The following is a 23,188-nucleotide window of genomic DNA, read 5'->3' on the forward strand; positions in this document are numbered from 1 at the left end:
TTAATAATCGTGATAAATAATCGAGATCTCAATATTGATCAAAATAATCGGGATTATCATTTTGGCCATAATCGTGCAGCCCTTATTGATTCCTTGCTTGATGCATTTCTTTAGAGTAGGTGTACCTTTTATTTTGTAATGACGCTTAACAACTTGAGGTCTTTATTTTGAAAACAGCACTTCCGCATGAAAGCCGGCAACGAAGGGGTTGAATCCCAAATCCAGCATTATTCCATCGTGCACTATACGGCGTGTGAACGGAATGTTTTTAGACTCCATGTAGTGCACTACAAATCCAATTTAGGATCGAGCCACAAATCTGGAAATGGCTGCAGCGAGAGAGTTTTTATATGTTGGCGTTTTCTTTTTCTCGTTATTTTGTATTGTATCGTGGAAGTTTTCAATAATAGGTGATATGTTTTGTCTTCGAAAACTGAATTTAACACAGTTCATTAAAATAAAATAAAGTTTTTCGCATACTTAATTTTAAAAAAGTTTGAATACTACGTAGCTCTTCCTAGGTACTTTCTGGATCTGGGTTAAGGAGTCTAATTACGCTATTGTTGTTGTTTCCTCAAAATGAACCGTGTCTATAGTTTATTAATAACGTGTGTAAATGTGTAATTGTGCTACAGTAAATGCTCCATTCCTGTGTGTTGTACAGGTGTGAAGGATGCAGTGAAGTTAGCAGGTCGTGGGCTGTTGATACTCGGTGTGTTGACTTGGATGAGCTCTTGCTTGTACCCCAAACTGAAATCTTACCTGTGTCCAGCGACCCCACCGTCAGTGGAAGGTACTACAAGGTTTTCTTCTTCAACTCATGACCGCTGATAAAGATTTGAGAGCTAATCTAAGGCTTGGGATGTTATATAAAGCTGCTCACAGTAAGTTTTTGGTCATAAGTGCTAATAAAAAAAAAAAACACACCAATATTATAAATCAGGAACTCTGTGTAGCTACTTAGGCTTAAGAATGAGAGCAATGTACAAACTTGGAGTCTTCGCCTTAAGAGTAGTCTTGAAGCACTCGTCCGGTATTTAGGAGAGTTTCAGAGGAGTCTCATACTGTTACGAGTAGAGTTCAGCAGCACTGCCATGTCTTTTCAGGGGGAACGCAGATAAAACATGCTCAAAATGTCGCCAGATTATGTCATGCATTGATTTGCGTATTCACAGAATCATCAGAATTTCGTATCAAAGCACAAATAAGGAAGATTTTCCGAAGACAAAATAGAAATCCAGAGCGAGTCAGTTTCATTTTTTACCTTTTACATGTAATTATTTACACCATACACCATGCAGGTTCACGCTCTCTCTCTCTCTCTCTCTCTCTCTCTCTCTCTCTCTCACTCACTCACTCACTCACTCAAAAACAGCTTGTTATTTTACCAAGAAAGTGTAAACTTCTCTGTCCTGACTTTCTGGGAAACTTTGCAAAGCGCTGTGACAGTTGCAAAGTGCTGACACCAGAGACTCCTTCTATAAATGTTAAATAAAATGTAGGGCTGCAACTAACGATTATTTTCATAATTGATTAGTTGGCCGATTATTTTTTTGATTTTTTTTTATTAATCGGATGGGGGCGGGGCAAACTTTCAGTACCATTTTTTTTTTGTTTATTTAAAATTAAATCCACAAACAGTGCTACAAATATAAACTTGAGACTAAAACTTTACACAACTGTTTGTCTAATTATATAAGACTGAAAAGAACCCAATACACACAGACACACACCAGAATATATATTATTAATTTAGGACTGTAGTTTAATTAAGTGCTATAAAAAAAATTCATAAATACTTTACACACTATACACACACACACACACACACACACACACATATATATATATATTATATATATGACACACACACACAAAATATATAATATACTAGTATATATTCATTACTTTTTATGGATGCACAAAAAGCACTGAATTAAACTGCAGTCCTAAATTAATCATAAAATCTCATTCACTGCAGCTTGTGGTTTCTGTTACTCGTTGCCTTTAGACATGTTATTTTACTTCTGTTTACTTTTGATCATAATGTTTTAGACATTACAGATATTACTCGCGCTACACTGCTCGTGAGGAGCAACACGGCCTCGTTACTAATAGATCACTTCCGTTATAATAAACAACACGAGTTACACTGATACAGCATATAATGACAATAAACTTAAACTAAACCTTTTAAGCAACTTGCGACAGCATCACTGTCATGCTCGTGCTACACAAACTCCGCTTTATAAAGTTTATAAATCTTCTCCGCGGCGTTTAATATAAAATGCCCCACTGCCTTAGAGGACTTGGAGGTCGCACATTTTCTTCCTCAGTCACTTGACGATTTCGCCTCCGTCTGATGGTCATTGAGAGAAAAGAAAGTCATGTACGGTGATTCTGGGTACTAGGCTAAAGCTAACGCCGTCGCATTACGTGCATGTGACGTCATGTAGGAAGTGGCTTATACTTCCGGTTAGTAAAAAAACGCTAGTGTTCCAATTTAGATGATATTACCTTTCTAAAATCCATACACTACATGGTAGAGTACACAGTGCATAGTGTAGTTGTATAGTACTTCATTTGGGTCACAACTTTAGTATTCACGCTGCAATGGTTGTTTTCGGAACACAAGTAACGTAATGAGTAAATCTCCCCTGTGCTGCGCGCAGACCAACTAATCGATAATGAGATTCGTTGACCATGATTTTCATAATCGATTATTAGCGATTTTATCGATTAGTTGTTGCAGCTCTAATAAAATGTCTACTAACAAAAAAACGTCACTGCATCAATGACTATAGGTTCCATCCATCTTCTATACCGCTTATCCTTCCTTCAGCGTCCCTGGAGTTTATGGGAGCATGGGGCACAAGGCGGGGTACACCCTGGACAGGGTGCCAATCCATCGCAGGGCACAATCACATACACATTCACACACCCATTCATACACTACGGACACTTTGGACATTCCAATCAGCCTACCATGCATGTCTTTGGACTGGGGGAAGAAACCGGAGTACCCGGAGGAAACGCCCCGCAGCACAAGGAGAACATGCAAACTCCGTACACACAGGGCCACGGTGGGAATCGAACCCCCGACCCTGGAGGTGTGAGGCAAACGTGCTAACCACAACTATTTTTTAAAATTTTTTATTTTTTTCATTAGTCTTAGATTATGTCTAGATTTTGCAATAAAATAACGTATTAGAACGAGCACATTAATACAAAGCTGTTGTTAATGAAACAGTTGGAACTACTGTCTGAGCCGTGCTGTTAAGCAAAAATAATACACTCCTTCCGACCAATCATATTCGAGCATTCAGCTGCACTGTGGTATAATAGATTATAACTTATTACTTATAGAAAGATGAAGCCTTTGGTCATGGCACCATAAACTATTTAAATGTTTAAAAATACTATTATTGCTATCAGGAGTGTAGACAAAAATAAGCATTTATGGTAAGTAGCTGGAAAACAGACTAGAAGGGAAACAGTTATGAATTGAATTATGTGCTTTTGTTACTTGTAGATATAGCCAAATGAAGAAGAGGTATAAGGTATAAGAAGGAATACAATTTAGGTTTTGCAGTTTGCTCTCCATATCACAAGTGAAAAGCATCTGTGTATTGCATTTCAGCTTTTTCCCCTGAGTGGGATTGCTTTTCTGTCTGGCAAAAAATCTTCTCCATAGTTCATGATTACAATTTATTCCTAGGATTAACTCCTACTTCTACTAGAGAAATTTTATAACACATTTTGCTCCCAGCTTTTGTCTCAGATGAATGTTGTTGTTTTTTTTTTGGACTTATGTAGATTATTTTCACAAGTAAAATGGATGGCCCTGAGCGCTGTACTGTCATTCTAGGTCCTGCTGAAGATGCACACAGTATACTTAAACAGAAGAAAGCAAGAAGGGAACAACAGCATCAACACAGTGTTAAGGTTTGGACAGTCACACAAATAAGCTACACACGTGTGGTAATTGATTTATCAATTCAAGCTCAGCCTTTTTTTTTTTCTTTTTCTTTTTTTTTTTTTAAAGAAGCAGTTTGTAATGTTTATGGCCCTCTGTTGCTTGCAAGGTGAGTTGCAAATGTCCCTTGTAATTTCAGGGCTGGAAAAATCTAAACAAAAGCCTGAAATGAATGAAGCAGAACCTATATGTGCACTGATGAAAAAAGAAATGTATACTTCTTACACACAGTTTAGTATTTGCCAATAATATACTGTAAGTTACCGAAGTTTAGCTGACTTGCTACCAAAGTGGCTACTGGTTTTAAATTACACAATATACTAGCCTAATATAAGCGAACTGAAAATTCCATGATCTTAAGATATTGTGCCATAAATATTTAATATTAATTAAAGTCAGAGCAGTACTTTTCAGTTGTGTATTTTTGATGGAGTTAAGCAATATTTGAAGAACTTCTAACATGTATATTCACTGGCATGTAAATAACATATTTATCATTATAGCATATCTACCACTCAAGCCAGATTATAGTTTATAATTGCAAAGTCTCATAATGTCAAATATCTACTTCTGGAGCGCTGACATTGTACTACGAGGCCGGTATTTCTCACCTGGTTGCATGTAGACACCCCAAAAAAAAAATATGACAGATGCATTGCATGGCAGTGTTCATACTTGTAAATTTAACATTACATTCTGCAACTTTTAACATTTGTTGCTTAATTAGTAACAGAAACTGATTTTACTGATTATGCACTTTATAAGCTTAAGGTACTGACTGGATTAAAAAAAAAAAAGAATTTGTATCACTCCTGTAAAACTATTTATAAATACAATCTTTTAACATTTGATAATTTTTTTTTTATATTGGCAAATGTAACACTAGTATATAAAATTTTACATAGTCTTGCCCCACCGCCCCTCAAACAATTGATAGTACATAATACTTATGCTACAGTGATGACTAGGTCAGCAACTAGAGGTGAGTGTTATATTAAATACAGATCGACAGCATTTGCCAGGTCAGCTTTTTCAGTTAAAGCAGTTGAATACTGGAACTCTCTGCCGACAGCCATTAGAGAATGTGGCACCTTAAAAACATTCAAATCAGGTGTAAAAACAAAACAAAAAACAAAACGGCTGAAGGAAAAACAGTCCTGTGAACATTTGAGTTATTGTAATTTGTGGTTGTTAAAGGGATAAGGAGAGGGAAGTTGTCGGATATGTTGATTTAAATGTAGAATTGCATGTACATGTATATATTATGTTCTTCATGATCATTTAGTTGTTTTTACTTTATGTAGAATATTGCGTGTATGTAATATGATTGTGTAATACTGAATGGACACTGCTCTATAGGGTACTATTGTAACTGCCACCCAGGCATTACGGTTGAAATTTAGCTTTATGCTTAGACTGTTGTAATATATATTGTGACTTGTCCCTGTAAAAAATAAATAAATACATTTTGTATGTATTTTTTAAATAGTCAGACAAATACCTCGAGGCAGTCGTGAAGCCCCGACAGGAAGCAGTGCTCAGGAAGAAAGAGGAAGACTTCTATCGTGTGACGGGACAAACCTGGAAACTTAGCCAGGGTTTCACACTAGGAGGGGTGAGACACCTGACCATACACCTTTTTAACCCTCTTACCCTGTATGGCCGAAAAACCGGCTTGCCCGTCTTTGATCTATTCCCGTAAGGACGATATACCGGCTTGGTCGTCTATGCCAAATCCCCGTAAGGCCGATATAGAGGATTTACAGTGTAAACGTTATCCCCATAAGGCCGGTGTACCGGCATTACTCTGCTATGATTCCTTACTTATTTAATTATTATTTTTTAACCTGGAAGGTTGATGACGTCTTGACGTCAGGACGTGATTATGACATTACGCCGGCATTACGATGAAGCTGATCCAAGCGTGAATATTGGTGTTATAGTAGAAGTGAACTAAAAATGCCAAAGCGAAAAGCTAATCGTGTTCCAGCTAAAGTTACACCTACAGTGAACACGGGTACATCTAAAACAGTGGAAAAAAAAAGAAAAAACATACACAGTTACACAGGAGAGAGCGAGGATTCTAGATAGTGACAGCAGTGAAAGTTCAGGCGATGTCGAAACCGAAACTGATAGAGACGCAAACTCTCCTGATTCAGACCCTGATCTGTCTTCATCTTCAGCATCAACCAGTGCGACTGACACTGCAGGGGTCTGGAGTCATAACGGGACCATTTCTGTGCATTCGTGAAAACACTACCTGCTGGTCTGATTATCACCAGAAACTTGACTTTTGGCGCTAAAATGCATTTATTTATTTATTATTTACTTGAATTTATTCAAAGGCATTGACCACGCTGATGCTCGTATGGTACTTCTAAATGAGTAGAAGGATTTTAGCGAGCATTATTACGTAATTTCTCTAGTTAAGAATTGTGCTCTAAGTTTAGTAAAAACACTGAACTGCTTCATTTTCAAAGTAATATTACACAAATACATTATTATAAGTTGATTCAAGGCCTAAAAATGTTAAAATTAAAATGTTGATTTTGGCCCAGGAACTCAGGGTTGGCGTGCTGTTTCTCTGGAGAATATAGGGTTATGGGACATAATACTGTGGGAACTTAGGGGTAAGAGGGTTAAACCAAGACTAGTCTTTTCCAGATCACTAATAAATTGTGTTATTATGACGGTTTTAGTTGCTGTAATGCCTCCCACTGCACTAACTGTAGCTAATGATGCAGGAGGAACAGACGATGGCAAACACAGATGGCGACGATGAGACTCCTAACCAGAGGGCCGCAAGGAAGCGGAAGGAGCTAGAGGCACCGAATCAGGCTCCTGTCCTAACACGACTGCCGAAAGAAAAAAAGGTAAGAAATGTTCCTGATTACATTGAGTCACTGCTGTGGCAGTGTTATTTATAGTGAAGTTAATGGAGTATGGTATGAGGTTGTATTTATCATTTCACCATGTGCTTTTTGTGTGATTTTTTTTTTTTTAATCTTTCTATCTAAGATCATAACCTTACCTGATGAACCTTCAGAAGACACTAATGGGGTGAGTGTGTTCATTCTCTAAAAGCTTGCTTAGTCATATTAACACTTTAACAAAACACACATTTTCGTAATAATTCTGAAAAACTATAAAGGATGTTCCTTTCTATGGACAGCAACTCTTCCTCCGATTACAACCACACCGCTGACTATGGCTCAGGGCTGTGATTGGACAGTGAGTGCATTTCAGTGTGGAACTGCAATGCACTGATGAAAGTGAAATACACAGGGAAATACTGTCCTGTGAAAAAATAACTACATCCTGTGGAAAGTGTTGGCTTTTTTGACATATTTGGACAAGCAAACATTTGATCCTCTTTGGAACATTGCCTATTAATAAAAGGTGACACACTCTAGCAAATGACACATAAAATTGACATTTTTGTATTAATGAACAAAAAACGGATCAGTCACATGGAAAAAGTAACTACACCCATACATTTATTACACCTTCAAATCCATAAAATTAGAATCAGGTGTCCAGTGATTTGAACCTGCTTAGGGAGTCTTATTTATACCCCTCTCATATCTAGTGTCTAGTGTTCCCTTTGTAATTGAGGTGTGTGGTGTCATCATGCCAAGATCTAAAGAGATCTATAAGGCCTTCAGAAAAATGGTTGTGGATGCCTATGAGTCTGGCAAGGGATTTAAAAAGATCTCCAAATTATTTGAAATACATCATTCCACTGTAAGGAAAATCATCTACAAATGCCGCAGATTTCAAAAGACTTCCAGTTTGTCCAGGACTGGCAAGCCCAGCAAATTCAGCCCAAGAGCAGACCATTTGATGCAAAAAAAAGAAGTCTCCAAGAACCCCAAAATTTCATCACCGGATCTGCTAGTCAGTCTTGCAACTGTTGGTGTCAAAGTGCATGCTTCTACAATCATAAAGAGATTATACAAATTTGACCTGCCTGGGAGATATGCGAGGAAAAAGCCTTTGCAAGACTACAGTTTATCAACGAGCATATAGGCAAAGACCAGGCCTTTTGGAATAATGTGCTCTGGACAGAGTAATCAAAGAAGTAGAGGGTGATGGAATGGCTTAGTCAAAGACGGATTTGAATCCCATTGAAATGTTGTGGGAGGATTTGAAACGGACAGTACATGCAAGAAAACCGTCAAACATCATGCAACTGAATGTTGCATGGAAGAGTGGCCAAAAATTCTAGTAAGCCTGGTGGGCAATTATGCAAAACGCCTACAAGAGGTTATTCTGCTAAAGGGGGCAATACTAGCTTCTGAGGCCAAGGGTGTGCTTACTTTTTCCACAGAAGAATATCACATCTATTGATGTTTCTGTTGAATAAATGTTTGAAAAAGCTAACTTTCCTAGTTGTTTTGTTCAAGTATATCAACTTCATTAATAGGCACAAGTCAAAGAGGATCAAATGTTTGCTTGTCCAAATATGTCAAAGAAGGCAACAATTTCCATGGGGTGTACTTATTTTTTCACACGACTTTACATTCACTTCTGGCACAAAGTCAGCATTAATTAATTAATTTTTTTTTTTTAAAAACAACACCACCCAGTTTGACTGAAGAGAGAAAGCAATGTAAGAGCAATGCAGTAGAGGTTTTGCTTTTCATTGTGGCACGTTGTCCTCATGTCACAAATGAAATGCGTTACACAGACAGCTTTGCATTTAATGTTTTTGCCCAGTGCTGTTTTTCTGTCTGGCACAAAATCTTCCCCATGATGTCAGCAATGCTGTAAGAATGAATGCTGGAATGTATATTTTCGCTGATTAATGTTGATTAACTCCTCTTTAGGTTGTAAAAATTGCTCTGAGATGTCCCAGTGGACGAACAGTCCGAAGAAGGTTTTTTAAAACTTGCAGATCTACAGTGAGTAGTATATCCTGGTTCATTCATGGCATGTTAAAGATAAACAGTTTTTAAAAAATGCTTTGCCAAATTTTTTTCTACATATCTCCGATGTAGTCGATCAGCCAAGACATGTTTGGTGTCTGAGATTTGCCACTTTAGACTTGCACTGGAATTATGAAGCTATAATAAATAGTCCAAGTCTGTCCAACTAATAGTTCGACTAAAATCTGCTGCATTAATAAAATAAATAAATACCAGATGTATGCCTTGTTCACATTCTAGGATTTCTACAATACTAAAACAATGTTGAAAATGTAAAACACCTCAGATATTCTAACAGATTTTGCAAGATTTGCCTAAAATAAAACCTCATACAAACATCTGGAGGCAGCAGGTGCCATCGTCACAGAGAAAACAATAGGCAATGCACTACACTGCTCACGCTCACCCCGCAATACTCCATTACTAAAGAAAAGGCATGTCAAAGTTCGTTTAAAGTTTGCTACAACTCATTTGGACAAGCCGTATGAAATACCGGGAGAGTGTAGTCTGGTCAGACGAGAGCAAAATTGAACTTTTTGGATTCATAATACACCAAGTTTGGAGAAGAAATGACACTGCAGATGACCCTAAAAACAGCAGCGGCTCCGGGCACGTGATCTGAAGCTCAAATCTAATTGGACGGCCCGTTTCATCGCAGGGCCACGGGGGAAAAATCGGCACACTGGTTGAAAGTCATGCCCGGTGTGAATAGATCCATAGGGATCTATTGGTCTGATTCAAGAACGTCATCATGTCGTACATTCACACCGCTTAATCACGCTCGGTGCGAAAGGTCCTTAAGTCAGAGAGATTAAGATTGGATTTTATGGCCATTACTGTTCCATATTTTGGACTCAACTTTGTGCATTATGGAGGTGGTACCATACTGTGTCCTGTGCAAACATAATCATGACATCATGTGTGTAACTCTGATAACCAATGACAGTCGAGCTAAAATGTCATCTACGCATTTGTGTTCAGATGAAGTTTTGTTTGTTTTTATAGATCAGATTAAGTCGTACTGTGCCCTAAAGAAGCACACCAAGTCTGTGTGATGATCCTAAAATACCTGATTGCACTTAGAAGCAGATATTTAGTCCATACAGTGTCTTTACAGAAAAGAATTTGGCTGAGATTGACTTGCAAAGCTTCTTAGCTAGAATTGAAATTCTAATGCAAAACCAAGTAAGAAGCAAATGTTTAACATTAACACATCTTGGTGGAAACATGTCTTGGCTGATTACATTTAGCTTAAATGGAAAATGGTGCAACTTTTTCATTGAAAACTTCCTTTAAAGCTGTAATACAATATTTACTTATCATTTTTAGGTCCTTTTAGACTGGTTGCACAAGTCTGGATACTCTCCCACTCTTTATGCCTTGTACATGTACCCCAGGAGGCCACTGCTCACACGATCAGACCTCAGTATGGAAGATGTCGGGATCAGCGCGCACACCACTCTTAACGTGGAGGAAAAAGACCCTCCCACATGTTAATACCATCCTCAGGTCTTTGTGAAGGTTTTCAGCAATTCAGTAGTTGAATCGAGGCACCTGGACCTTTTATGATGAAATATTAGATCTATTAGACACAGTTAAATAGATGTCAGTCACATCTGGTTCTGTATCATTTTAACACCTTCTGTATTCTTTATTGTAGCAAAAAATCTATAAGGATGATTCATCTATATCTTAAGGACGATATTGATATTATGTGACGATATTGATACAGTACACTGTAATATGCTTTTCAGTACTTTTATAGCACTTGCTGACAATTTGTTAGCAAACCTTATATCCCTTCTGAAAGTATTTCAGTTTTCATTTCCAGAAATTTAGATGTGTTATCTAGATAACACATCTAAATCTAGATGTGTTATCTAGATAACTGTGAAATCTAGATGTGTTAAACAACTTAGAACTCTGGTGGCAGATCACCCAGTTTGTAGGTGAGCAATAGTATTGGAACAGGTAGTCTTTAAGTAAACAACACTTAATATTTGGTGCATATCACATGCTTGCAATAACTGCATTAAGTTGGTGACCCAGTGACATCACCAAACTGTTGCATTCTTCTTTTGTGTTGATTTTCCAGGCTTGTACCACAGCTTCTTTAAGTTTTTGTTTGTTTTGGGGGGGGGGGGTTCTCCCTTCAGTGTCCTCTTCAGGGGGTGAAATGCATGTGCCATTGGGTTAAGATCTCATTATTGACTTGGCCAGTCTAAAACAGTTCCACTTTTCAACCTGATGAAGTCCTTTGTTGAGTTGGCAGTGTGTTCTGGATCGTTGTTTTGCTGCATGATGAAGTTCCTCCTAATTAGATTGGATGCATTTTTCTGTAAATTGGCAGACAGGATGTTTCTGTGGACTTCTGAATTCCTTCTGCTGCTCCCATCATGAGTTACATCATCAATAAAGATTAGAGAGTCTGTTCCAGAAGCAGCCATGCAAGCCCAAGCCATGACACTACCTCCACCATGCTTGACCAAAGAGCTTGTGTGTTTTGGAGGTCTTGTTTCCATGTCTGGTTGTTAATACACCAGTGGTTTATTTTATTTTCAGGACATTCCAAAATGTTGTATTGGCTATATCCAATGCTTATGTAATGACTCTGATTTCCCCTCTTTTCTCAGTGTCAAAATGGCTTGCTTCTGTCCCATATACAGCTCTCTGGTGTTCATGTTGGCTTATCCTTTGTAACAAATGCAGCCTTCACAGGCAAAACCCAGGGCTCAAAGCAGGAGTAGATAATCAAATCTGTTAATTGTTTAAACAGTCAATCTGACAGGGATATCTGGGCCCTACAAAACACCTGTCGATCACATTACAATATTTTTTGATAATTTGAGAAACGAGTGGGTTCCAACAAAAGGTGCCATATTCCAAGTTGTTTAACACGTCTAGATGTAAAGATCAGGAAAGGAAAGTGAGATTCTGATCTAGTGTCTTATTCAGCCTTTGATCTCAAATCCAAATGTATATGTAGACCAAAAATGAAAGAATTGTCCTTGCTGTTTTAATACTTTGAGAGGACTGTAAATAACGTAATAAATACTGTGGATCATGTCTTCAAGAACAGTGAATGATTAAGGGTGGGTGGAATATTAATGTTTTATAAGATGTTGCTATAGGAAGTGTTACAAAAACAAGAATTTAGACATTAGAGTGACTGAAGTGGTTGAGGTAGGTGATTTTGTATAACCTCTCTTTACAGGAATTAAAATTCTACTCAATTAATCCCATATTTACAGTGGAACAGTTTCACATGACGCTAAGGATCCAGAAAGAGGGTTTGAAAAAACAAAAACCCAACAGTGGATTGGAGCTTGCTCTTAGTTACCTCAACAGCAAAGTTATGAAACTGTAATACATTACAGATTACAGTGAAGGAAAACAGCATAATTAACATTAGAACCAAAGATTTTTTTTTATTAATGGCAAAAAAAAAGGCAATTTATTTTTAAAGGTATAGAAGTAAACTTCAGATGTCACTTGTAGAGCCACACCATTAGAGGGCTATATTTGAAGAAGATACATGAAAGAAATTGGTTTGTGCTTCAAATACCAGTATTCACCTCAAGTTACACTTCTTGTGATTTTCCAAATATGATGCACATCATTCCACAAAAGGACAAAAAACCCATCACAAACATTTATTTGGAGTAGCTTGCGATAAAAGGACTTTATTAGTTCAAATACACCAAAGAAGAGGCAATCACTTTATGACAAATACACAGAAAAGACAGTGAACACAAAAGATGGTAGACAAAGGGATAGACAGTTGAGTTAAGATAGGGGTCCATATACATGAAAGCATACACTCCCAAAAAGGAAAAAGGCTCCTCCCTCAGATGAAGCATTCCTTCCCTATAGTATAGTGTTTGGTGAAGACAGGAAAGGATGTAAGCTTGTGCACTTGTATAAAATGTTATCTTATTTCACATGCCTGGCATCGCCAACTTAAAGAACATTTGTCCAGTGAGACTGAAGGGGGGGAAAGCTAGATATCAGATTTTTTTTTTTTTTGCTCAGAGTCAGGTACATTTCAAGAACAAAGAGAACATTACTATTCATAGTATACAGCAGGCAATTGCACTAACGGCTAAAACGGGACACTGTGTAGCAGTAATGAGACACAGGGCAATTTTGTATTTCTGCATAAAATGCTTGTATGGCACATTTTGGTCCATGTTAGTGCTTTCATGTCATGTCGTAACATCCCCAAATATATACACACACGCGGTGGGATGAATACATGTATATATGTAGGGATCTGCCGTATTTGTCGTTTGCTTTAGAGGTTGTTTTTCCTACGTCAGGCCAGCGCACACGCGCGTGTGTTTATAAGAAATAATCAGGGGTGCGGCGGGTAACATGAGGTTCTCCACGCCGAGGTGCAGGATCAAACTGAAGGCTGAAAGTGAGGATTCAAGCAATTAGAAAAGAACTAATGCAAACATTTGAATTTAACAGGTTTAAAAAGGCCAGACACTCATGGAGTGTCATTAAATATTGTATTTGAGGCCCTGTGTTCATTTGTAAAGATTTACATACGAGATATCATCAATTGCTAATACTTACAAGGAATATTTAAGAGTATCATCCAGTTCCATGATGGCAGCCTGGTTGCCACAGCGATAGCAGTAGTTTGGTGCACTAAAGATGGTGACAACATTCCTATCATGACACCAGTTGTATCCCTGAAAGACAAAAAGGAGCAGTTCCTTACACATGGTGAATTTCTTCTCTTCTACCAAAGTTGACATTACCACAACATGGAAAAATGGTCATCACCTCCATAACAAGCTGATGGGCTCGGGAGACCAGGGTAAGACCATTGGCATGGTTGAAAGTTTCGGAGATGTCCTGTCCAAAAGTGTATCCAGCACCTCTGGGAGAGATTCCCCAGCCACCACGGTCATCAGGATCTGACCAGAGCAAGTCACACATCGGCCCCTGAAACGCACCAGCAAGCAGTAAGACTGGTTGAAATGACCAAAGTGGTAGATTTAAAAAAAAAAAAAGAAAAGAAATGAACCACAATTCTTATTTCAGGTGAGTATTTATATAGTGGTCTTAACAGCTGTCAACAGCTATCACATAACAAGCAAACATGTAAACAATTTTTCATGCTAAAAAATGGTCAATTTTTACTTTTTTCCCCCCCAACTGTAAACGTAATATTTGATGAATAGCATACTGGAATTGCCCTCCCAGATGCTGATCGTTATTTCAGCATGTACGTCACTGATTTATGCGTTTCTCCATTTTCCATGGTATTCATTTTTCTACACACTGAAGGTGTGAGTACAGTTTAACTGACACCTATTGAGGAAGTGTCAACGTGCACATTTACAAGTCAAATATTAGTACAGCTTGGCAGAAAAAAATTGTTATACAGTTGTTATAGAGACTCCTGAGTGGCGCAACACAAACACATTCTCCATCTTATGGGAGACTGAATCTAGATGATGCCAAAGCCATCTGGTGGTTGAAAACTGGCGAGACCAAATTGGAAGGGAAGGGGGGAATTTCTAGTGTTTAAACTCCAGGTGTGCGAAATCCTTGAACACAGGAATGAAATGATTTTAAAACGTTTCATGCTTGTGTGTGTGTGATTTGTGATGATAAATCATCAGGAATATTAAAAGGGTGTGATAAACATCTATACAGTCTGTGGAGTAGGAGGAACGATTTTCAGATTTAAATCCAGTCGTATTTGTGTACTGACCTCGTGTGGCACCTCCTGAAGACGATCTAGAGCTCGAATGTGATCCAGTGTGTCTATAGATGGAGACAAACCACCATGCAGACAGAAGATCTACAGAGAAAAAAATGGTTAGTGTAAACTTTTGCTCAGTAGTCACCATCACTAAAGGTGCATGATAACTTTTTTTGGGTTAAAAAGGGGGTATATTAACCTGTCCATCAACCAGGGCTGTTAGGGGTAGATAATCAAAGAGGTCTGTGAAGTATTTCCAAACGTTTGCGTTGCCGTATTTCCTCAGGCACTCATCATAGAAGCCATACACCTGTGTAATCTGTCTGCTCTCGTGGTTCCCACGCAGTATCGTGATGCGCTCTGGGAAACGGACCTGTCGATTAAGAAATACAGTAATACTCCTCAGGACCCCAAATCGAATGTCCAAATGAGTACTGCTAATCATTATTGCGTCCTGCAAATCCACTGTGTGTACATTTGAAATACCTTTAGCGCAACAAGCAGAGTGACTGTTTCCACTGAGTAGTAGCCTCTGTCTACATAGTCACCCATAAACAGGTAGTTTGTGTCAGGAGACTTCCCTCCGATTCTAAACAGCTCCATGAGGTCGTGGAATTGGCCGTGCACATCGCCACAAACTGTGACAGGGCAGCGCACTTCCTGCACGTTGGACTCCTTAGTCAGGATCTCTTTAGCCTGTGTGGATATGGAACGAATAAGATCAGTCATGCTGTAGTGAAAGACAATCAGATAAGGAGATATCGGTTACATCTGCAGCAGCACAAAAGCACGTACAGGCCATCACACTGTAGTGGGCGGTATTAGGCGTCAACATTATGATAAGTCACAATGTACTTTTCTGAGACAAGACACTGAGCGCAAGGTAATACATTTTGTACCAAATGTTTCACCCACTAGAATTCATGCTTAATTCGCCATGCAGAACATAAAAAATACCACTCATTCTGCAAACCTCATTTTGAGAGCAAACAGTGTTGACCAAAGGAGGCTTAATTTCTTCCTAATGCATGAATGACAACCATTTCACACACACGTGTTGCAAAGTCTTAACACGGAGTTATTGAGCCCAAATGACCTTTGCAGAACTCTGAAATCAAATCAATATTGGCTGTAAAGACAACCCCCTGCGTCACCATGGAGACAATACAAGGGTAACCATGGAGACCTCTCCTCTGCAGTCCTGTTCCTCTTTCCCACCCCTCCCTCATTTAACACAGCAAATAGGACATTACAGCAGATGCCATGAACAGCCGTAACCCGAGTTTAGCCTCTCACTCATTTCTGACAAAAAGACCAAAATAGTTTGAGACTGAAATGATTCCGAGCTCTCGGCACGTTTAAAAATGAGACGATCGATTCGGAGATTGTGTAAATAATGAAGAAATCAATAACGAATGCCATGTCAGATTTTGGTAACCAGCCTAAATTCAGAACTCTACGTATGAGGAAAGAACAGGATTTCATGTGAAGGCAGGGATTATTGACAGAGCGCTCATTGTTGACATTGTGTCCGTTTTTGCTAGAGAGTTTTCTGCCCTACGCTTTTAATTCTTCCGTATACACAAGTGTAACACGATGGCAGTTTTTTTAGAAAGGAGCCGAGTGATCGGAAGATGCAATCTGATATCTACGACGTCCGATATAATTGGAATCCGCGACAGTCGGGAATTGCCAAGAAAGGCTCTGTTTTAAACAGCGGGTAAAATACCCCAGTCACCCAGATACCTACATTTTACTTACGTTTACTTATCCTACAACTAAGAGAAGCCAGAACATACTCTGAACAAGAAAGAAAAATAAGCATTTGTTTATAAAGTACTTCATTCATTAGAGAAAATAAAGCCACACTAAGATGCTTTCTAAATGATTAATTTAAATGATCAACAAAATGAACACACTTTACCCGTGTATTTCCTAGTCAGATTTTTTTTTCTCTGCTTTCACGTGGGTAGAGGGATGACGAGATCTGACTGGACTTTAAAGCCAGGCGTAGATCAAAGAAGCTTATGAATAATGATGTATATTCAGACGCACCTTTTGAAACGCGTGGGGGACGACCGCTGAGAATAATGAAAAAGAAGTTACTGTGACAACCTGCTTGTAAACTGCCTTACATATTTAGGTTAAAGGGGCAGGGCACGTTTGTAGTGCTGTTAAATGTAATCAGCTACCTGGGGGGTTTTTCCCCCCCTTTTTCTGTACAAAACCATAACGTTCCAATTATTCCATTGGCCCAACACCAATTTGAAAAAATAAATACATAACTTTGTGATGATAATCCTGACTTGCAAGTAAACATGCTGTTTGTGGTTTCAATCGTAATACAGACTTCTAACTTCACAACTAGCATACAAGTCAACCATAAACAAAATACAATCTTCCTAAAATACAATTAAAAAAGGTTTTCATTTCTAATAAAGCAGTCAGATCTATAAAAAAAAAAAAAAAAAAAAAAGATACAACATATGAAATAAGCAGTGCATTCCTTTGCAACATAACACATTATGCCTGTTAATCAGGCACAGCAGTACCAAAACACACAAAATGGAGGGGTTATGAGTGACAATTAGAGTGAATACCAAGATTACGTCGATAACAGGTTTACTATAACAAAAAGACACCGTATTCTGCACTTCTATGGTTCGGTCTTTCAGTGGAAATACCCATCTCATACAGACTGTAATGATTGTTAGGGCTCTGTAAAAATCAAGCCAACAAACAAAATACATTTTGAACAGTAGGATCTGGACTGGCAGGTTAAATAAACCATCCACCATCTCGTTAGTGTGTGGCGTCAGTGTTCTCAACACACTTGTATGAAGAAGCAGCAGTAATCTGTACCCTGCATTTCCTAGGAACAGGGACTGGCACAAGATTAGTGCAAAGTACAGTTTCAAGTTTCTTCATCCGATAGAACAATACCGTTCAGTGTTTTCAGTCAAACAGTACATTTCCTCACATTTTTATTTATTTGAGGAGTGACTGGACCGCCGGGAATGCAATTAGCATCTCTAAAGCTTCTCCACCTGCAATTTTCATCTCATGAAGTGGGTCAGTCACTCTGGTCTGGGACTGGAAGGCAAGCTAATGTGTGTTTGTATGGTGTAAAATCTAGTTGACCGAAAAAAGGACTAAATAAACACCAGTGCATATGTTAAAGCATGAGCGACAAATGTCATTTATTAGTTTACTGTTTAAAAGTCAAGATTTTTCACAGCATATCAGTTACAATGCAGGACGTGTTATTGTTAGATACTCAGACACAACTGGCCAAGGCTGCATAATAAAAAAAAAAATCAGTGTCAAATGTGGCCAAGTAGACACTGACAAACCTCAGCGTTTTTATATAAACACACTTCAACAGAGTGTGAAACACTGGGAATAGGAGAATAAAACTTCATTTAAAGCCACAACACACCGTATTTAACTCGACGGCTTCGTGTCGTTAGGAATTATTTACAACCTAAATATCTCAAAAGTTCGCGTGCAACAGCGATGACGTCATTCTGTGTGGCTAGTCAGGGTTAGCGCGTGAAATAGCTCGACAGCGCTGCAGCTACAAGAACCACCAAACAACAGTGTAGAAAAGCACCAACACACACACACACCCCAAATACTACAATAAAAAATATCCAGTCACTTGAAGCGGCTAAAATAACCAGAAAATACTTTTAGATAACGTTAGACAGTCAAGTTGATATTTATTTAACAAGTACCACCACGAAACATAATTAATAACCTGAATTTAGAGTTAAAAACAGAACACACAAACCAGAGTAAATCATACAATAAAACTGAAATAACTAACGCCGGCTGAGTGAAATCTAGCTAAACAACCGAGACAGTTGATGGGGCTGTGGCTCAATAATCAGCCATGTTCTATCTCGAGCAGCGGTAACGTTAGCTAACTGGCTAACAAACGAGGAAACTGCACTGGTAGCCAAATTAGCTGAAATAAAAAGGAGAAAAAACAGGAATCCAGGGTAATACTCAGTGTTAACTAGTCATAATGATCACCCAAGAACCAGTTCTGGCTATTTAATCATCATCATCATTAGTAATGTGTCATCCTCGACCGAACACCGTTTATGACCGATCCTTTATACGTAGTTAGGTTACCAGTGTTAGCAGGCTAGTGGCTAGCTCCAGCTTACCTTTTCGCACAGCGTCCTCACTTGGTTCTCGGTGAGCTGCTTGCACTCGTTGAGCTGTTCTACCCATTGGTCTAATTCTTTTGTAAACGTTTTATCGTCCATTCTGAATACGTCTTGAAGGATGGCACAGATTTCCTTATTTACCTTTTTAGATGTTTCAATTAGTTAGTTAGTTAGTTAGTTAACACCCCGTTGAGACCCGCGGCGCTTTTCGCGTCTAGATAGTTAGCTCGACTAGCTAAATTTTCGCTTAGCAATGCAAGATAGCTTAGCACACCACAGGCCGTTTCCCCCAGTTTAACGACCCGAAACTACGCGTTTCCGGCTAGAAATCTGGCCACTCCGAATGTTTAAGTGTTTTCGCGCGTTCTGGTGTCAATCTGCTAATAAAGCCGCTTGGCAAAACCAGCAGATCGCCGTTAATAATCTTCGGCGGATTCGCTTTTAATTCGGCCGACCTTTCCGAGAGAAAGCCGCTGCGTAATGGCCGCTCCGCGCCCGCCTCATATCGACGTCATCACAAAGGCATCTGCGGAGGATGGGCGTCGCGCTCGAGGAACGCTTGAACAAACGCTCTACTGCCCTCTCGCGGCTAAGCGGACCGACCGACAGGTAGAACTGAGGTTTCTGTTTGTCAGAGCAGGTGTTGTTATTTATGCTAACGCCATTGCTTAACAAAGGAGGCAAAGTGACTGTTGATGAAGCAAAGTGGGCAAACAGGTAATGTAATAAAGTTAAGCAGAGTGTATTCATTCATTTATCCACAGTAACCGCTCTGTCTATCCCAGTAGATTTGGAGCTTATCAAGTCAAGTGGGTTTTTATTGTCATTCCTCTATTTAGCTTGTATAGATGGCAACGAAATGACGTTTCTTCAGGATCACAGTGGAACAAGGAACAATACCAAGACTACATAAAGGTCAAAACAATAAATATACAGGACAAAACAATAAATATACAGGACAAAACAATAAATACACAGGACAATAGATACATAGAACATGGACTGTAAACTGTAAGCTATAGGGATGGGTATTGCGACCAGTTTGGCGATTTGATTCTTATTTATATGGTTTTGATTAGATTCAATATCAATTAGTTATCAATATTTCATTTAATATGTTAGTTTTGCAGACATGGAATCCATGTTTTAATATAAATGCTGGTAACTGAAACCCTCCTACTTAGCTATATGACTGAAATACACATTTATTTTAATAGGGCCCACCCGCTTAAGTTTAATTACTTTTTACTTTTACTTTGAATAACAAAATTGTAGCAAGAAATCATAAATATGTGCATACAGTGCACACAAGGTAAGCACAAACTGCATACTACTGTAAAAAAAAACAAAAAAACAAACAACAACATAAAAACATTGTTAAATGTGCAACAGTGAAATTCATTAACAACTTGAAACATGTTTAAGAAATAAAACCCGTTTTCAAAATTCAAAACATGAAAGATGGCGACATCTTCAGGACGAGAGGCGAACTACAGACATTATTCACATCCTCTCAAGTAAAGCACGCACATTGAGAATCGATTCGGGGATTTCCTGAATCGATATCGTTTCGTTCCATTGAAGATCGATTAAAATCGGAGAATCGATATTTTTTTACCCGCCCTAGTAAGCTATTGTGTAATGTAGCAGCACGAGTATAGCAACAATACTGTCAGCAAAAAAAAGTATGAAGCGACTGATGCAGCGATGTAAAGTGCAGTGGTATGAGTCTTACTGGGTTAGTGCATGTGCAGTGGTATGAGTCTTACTGGGTTAGTGCATGTGCAGTGGCATGAGTCTTACTGGGTTAGTGCATGTGCAGTGGCATGAGTCTTACTGGGTTAGTGCATGTGCAGTGGTATGAGTCTTACTGGGTTAGTGCATGTGCAGTGGTATGAGTCTTACTGGGTTAGTGCATGTGCAGTGGCATGAGTCTTACTGGGTTAGTGCATGTGCAGTGGTATGAGTCTTACTGGGTTAGCGCATGTGCAGTGGTATGAGTCTTACTGGGTTAGCGCATGTGCAGTGGTATGAGTCTTACTGGGTTAGCGCATGTGCAGTGGCATGAGTCTTACTGGGTTAGTGCATGTGCAGTGGTATGAGTCTTACTGGGTTAGTGCATGTGCAGTGGTATGAGTCTTACTGGGTTAGTGCATGTGCAGTGGTATGAGTCTTACTGGGTTAGGTGTTCGGCTAGCCCAGGTGAGTGTTGGGAGGCAGCAGGGTGTTGTGTAATCTGACTGCCCCGGGGAAGAAACTGTTGCGGAATCTGCTGGTGATGGCATGGATGCTCCTGTACCTTCTGCCAGATGGCAGGAGGGTGAATAGTCCATGAAAAGGGTGCGAGGGGTCATCCGCAATACTTGTGGCTTTGCGGATGCAGCAGTTGTTGAATGAGGTGTCGATGGTGGGTAGAGAGAGACTACAATGATCTTTTCAGCTGTCCTCATAATTCGCTGTAGGGTCTTGCGGTTGGAGGATGTGCAGTTTCCATACCACACAGTGAGACAGCTGGTCAGGACATCCTGGGAACACTGTGCGTGAGGAAATAATGCTCACACATGCACACTCTCATTCATAGCTAGTGGCAATTTAACAGTCAATCCACCTATATGCATGTTTTTTGGGAGGTGGGAAAACCAGGCTCGAACCAGGAGGTACCAGGCAGCACATAAAGGAATGTGTAAAGGACGTTAGACACTGGATGCTTGTTAACTTCTTTCTACTTAATTCTGACAAGACAGAAGTACTTGTACAAGAACCACATACAGCTAGAATTTTTCTGATTACCCAGTATCTCTGGATGGCTTTGCTGCTTCATCATGTGAAGACCTTGGTGTGATTATTTACTCCTTTCTTTCATTTGAAGCTCACATAGATAATATTACTAGGATAGCCTTCTTTCATCCCAGAAATAATGCTAAGATAAGAAATATAATGTCACTACACAATGCAGAAAAATAGTTCATGCTTTTTTACCTCTAGGTTGGATATTACAACATCAGTGTAACTCCTCTTTAGGAGGTGAAATGCTACTCAACTGGGTTAAGGTCTGGTGATTGACTTGGCCAGTCTAAAACCTTAAACTTTTTCCCCCTATGATTTTTTCCCCCCCGATGAAGTACTTTGATGTGTTGGCAGTGCTTTTCTGTCATTTTCTTGCTGCGTGATGAAGTGTCTCCCAGTTAGATTGGATGCATTTCTCTGTAAAGTGGAAGACCGATTGTTTCTGAATTCATTCTGCTGCTATCATCATGAGTTACATCAATAAAGATTAGTAAGCCCACTCCAGAAGGAGCCATGTAACCACAAGCCATGACACTACCTCCACCATGCTTGACTGATGAGCTTCTAGGTTTTGGATCATGAGCAGATCCTTTCTTTCTCCATACTTTGTCTTTTCCATCACTTTGGTAGAGGTTAATCTTTTTTGGCTCATCTCTATATTTGTTTGTGAATTTCAATCTGGCTTTCTGATTCTTACTGGTGATGAGTGGTTTGCATCTTGTGGTATGGCCTCTAAATGTCTGCTCTGGAAGTCTTCTTCGAATGGTAGATTATGGTACCTTCACCCCTGCCCTGTGGAGGTTGTTGGTGATGCCGCTAACTTTTATTTTTGGGTTTTTCTTCACAGTTCTCACAATGTTTGTCATCAACTGCTGCTAGGTAGACCTGTTCCTTGTCTGGTTGTTAGTACACCATTGGTTTCTTTCAGGATGTTCCAAATTGTTGCATTGGCTATGCTCAATGGTTGTGCCATGGCTCTGATAGATTTTCCTTCTTTTTCCAGCTTTAGAAAGGCTTGCTTTTTTCCCCATAAACAGCTCTCTGTTCTTCATGTTGGTTTATCCTTTTTAACAACAAATGCAGTCTGCACAGGTGAAATGACAGGGCTCAAACCAAGACTAGACATTCACAGCTGTTCCTTTTTTAACAATCAATTTAACAGGGCACACATGGGCAGCAAGAAACACCTATCAGTCACATGTTCTAATATTTTTGATCACTTGAAAACGAGTGGGTTCAAATAAAAGGTGCCATGTTGTTTAACACATCTATATGTGAATATGAGGAACTGAAAACTGAAATTCTGATCTGTCGCCTCATATTCATCATTTGATCTCAAACCCAAATGTCTTCATCGTGACAATGTAATAGAATTGGCCTTGCTGTACCAATACTTTCAGAGGGGAATGTATATATTACTGTGGATGGTACCACTTAGAACCCATGAACGTGGCTTTGGGCTGCAACTGATACAAACAGTTTTCCTATGATGGCTTAGGACTACTGTTGCTATGATAGCTTTAGGACAGCAATTGCCACAAACAGTTTTGAATTATAATAAATTTTCTAGTTACACAATTGCACTTTTTGACCATGT

General features: G+C 39.1%; 2 protein-coding genes across 2 annotated transcripts; one reads left to right on the forward strand and one right to left on the reverse strand.

The window, feature by feature from the left end:
* The first annotated feature begins 206 nt into the window (after positions 1-206).
* ubxn8 (UBX domain protein 8) lies at positions 207-11,972 on the forward strand. Its single transcript, XM_053645329.1, has 8 exons — positions 207-410; positions 665-793; positions 3,869-3,945; positions 5,466-5,591; positions 6,721-6,849; positions 6,995-7,036; positions 8,806-8,880; positions 10,234-11,972. Exons 1-8 carry the CDS (start codon positions 326-328, stop codon positions 10,399-10,401), a joined length of 831 nt encoding a protein of 276 aa, XP_053501304.1. The 5' UTR covers positions 207-325; the 3' UTR covers positions 10,402-11,972.
* Positions 11,973-12,567: 595 nt separating this feature from the next.
* On the reverse strand, positions 12,568-19,309 carry ppp2cb (protein phosphatase 2, catalytic subunit, beta isozyme). The gene is made up of 7 exons (XM_053645328.1): positions 18,802-19,309; positions 15,113-15,322; positions 14,826-14,999; positions 14,636-14,725; positions 13,699-13,860; positions 13,486-13,604; positions 12,568-13,318 (listed from the first exon to the last, which is right to left on the reverse strand). The coding sequence occupies exons 1-7, from the start codon at positions 18,901-18,903 to the stop codon at positions 13,246-13,248; spliced, it is 930 nt and encodes a 309-aa protein (XP_053501303.1). The 5' UTR covers positions 18,904-19,309; the 3' UTR covers positions 12,568-13,245.
* Between the last annotated feature and the right edge of the window lie 3,879 nt (positions 19,310-23,188).

Source organism: Ictalurus furcatus, chromosome 16 (genome assembly GCF_023375685.1).
Source record: "Ictalurus furcatus strain D&B chromosome 16, Billie_1.0, whole genome shotgun sequence".
In the NCBI taxonomy this organism is placed as follows: domain Eukaryota; kingdom Metazoa; phylum Chordata; class Actinopteri; order Siluriformes; family Ictaluridae; genus Ictalurus; species Ictalurus furcatus.

Bases quoted from the DNA above. Each gene is read 5' to 3' on its own strand.
- ppp2cb (XM_053645328.1), bottom strand. From the start codon at position 18,903: ATGGACGATAAAACGTTTACAAAAGAATTAGACCAATGGGTAGAACAG. The intron at 13,861-14,635 runs GTCAGTACACAA...GGTGCGTTTCAG, and splicing joins TTCAGGAGGTGCCACACGAG to GGGCCGATGTGTGACTTGCT. The intron at 13,605-13,698 runs GTGATGACCATT...TTTGTCTTTCAG, and splicing joins CCCATCAGCTTGTTATGGAG to GGATACAACTGGTGTCATGA.
- ubxn8 (XM_053645329.1), top strand. From the start codon at position 326: ATGGCTGCAGCGAGAGAGTTTTTATATGTTGGCGTTTTCTTTTTCTCG. The intron at 411-664 runs GTGATATGTTTT...TGTGTTGTACAG, and splicing joins GTGGAAGTTTTCAATAATAG to GTGTGAAGGATGCAGTGAAG. The intron at 5,592-6,720 runs GTGAGACACCTG...CTAATGATGCAG, and splicing joins AGGGTTTCACACTAGGAGGG to GAGGAACAGACGATGGCAAA.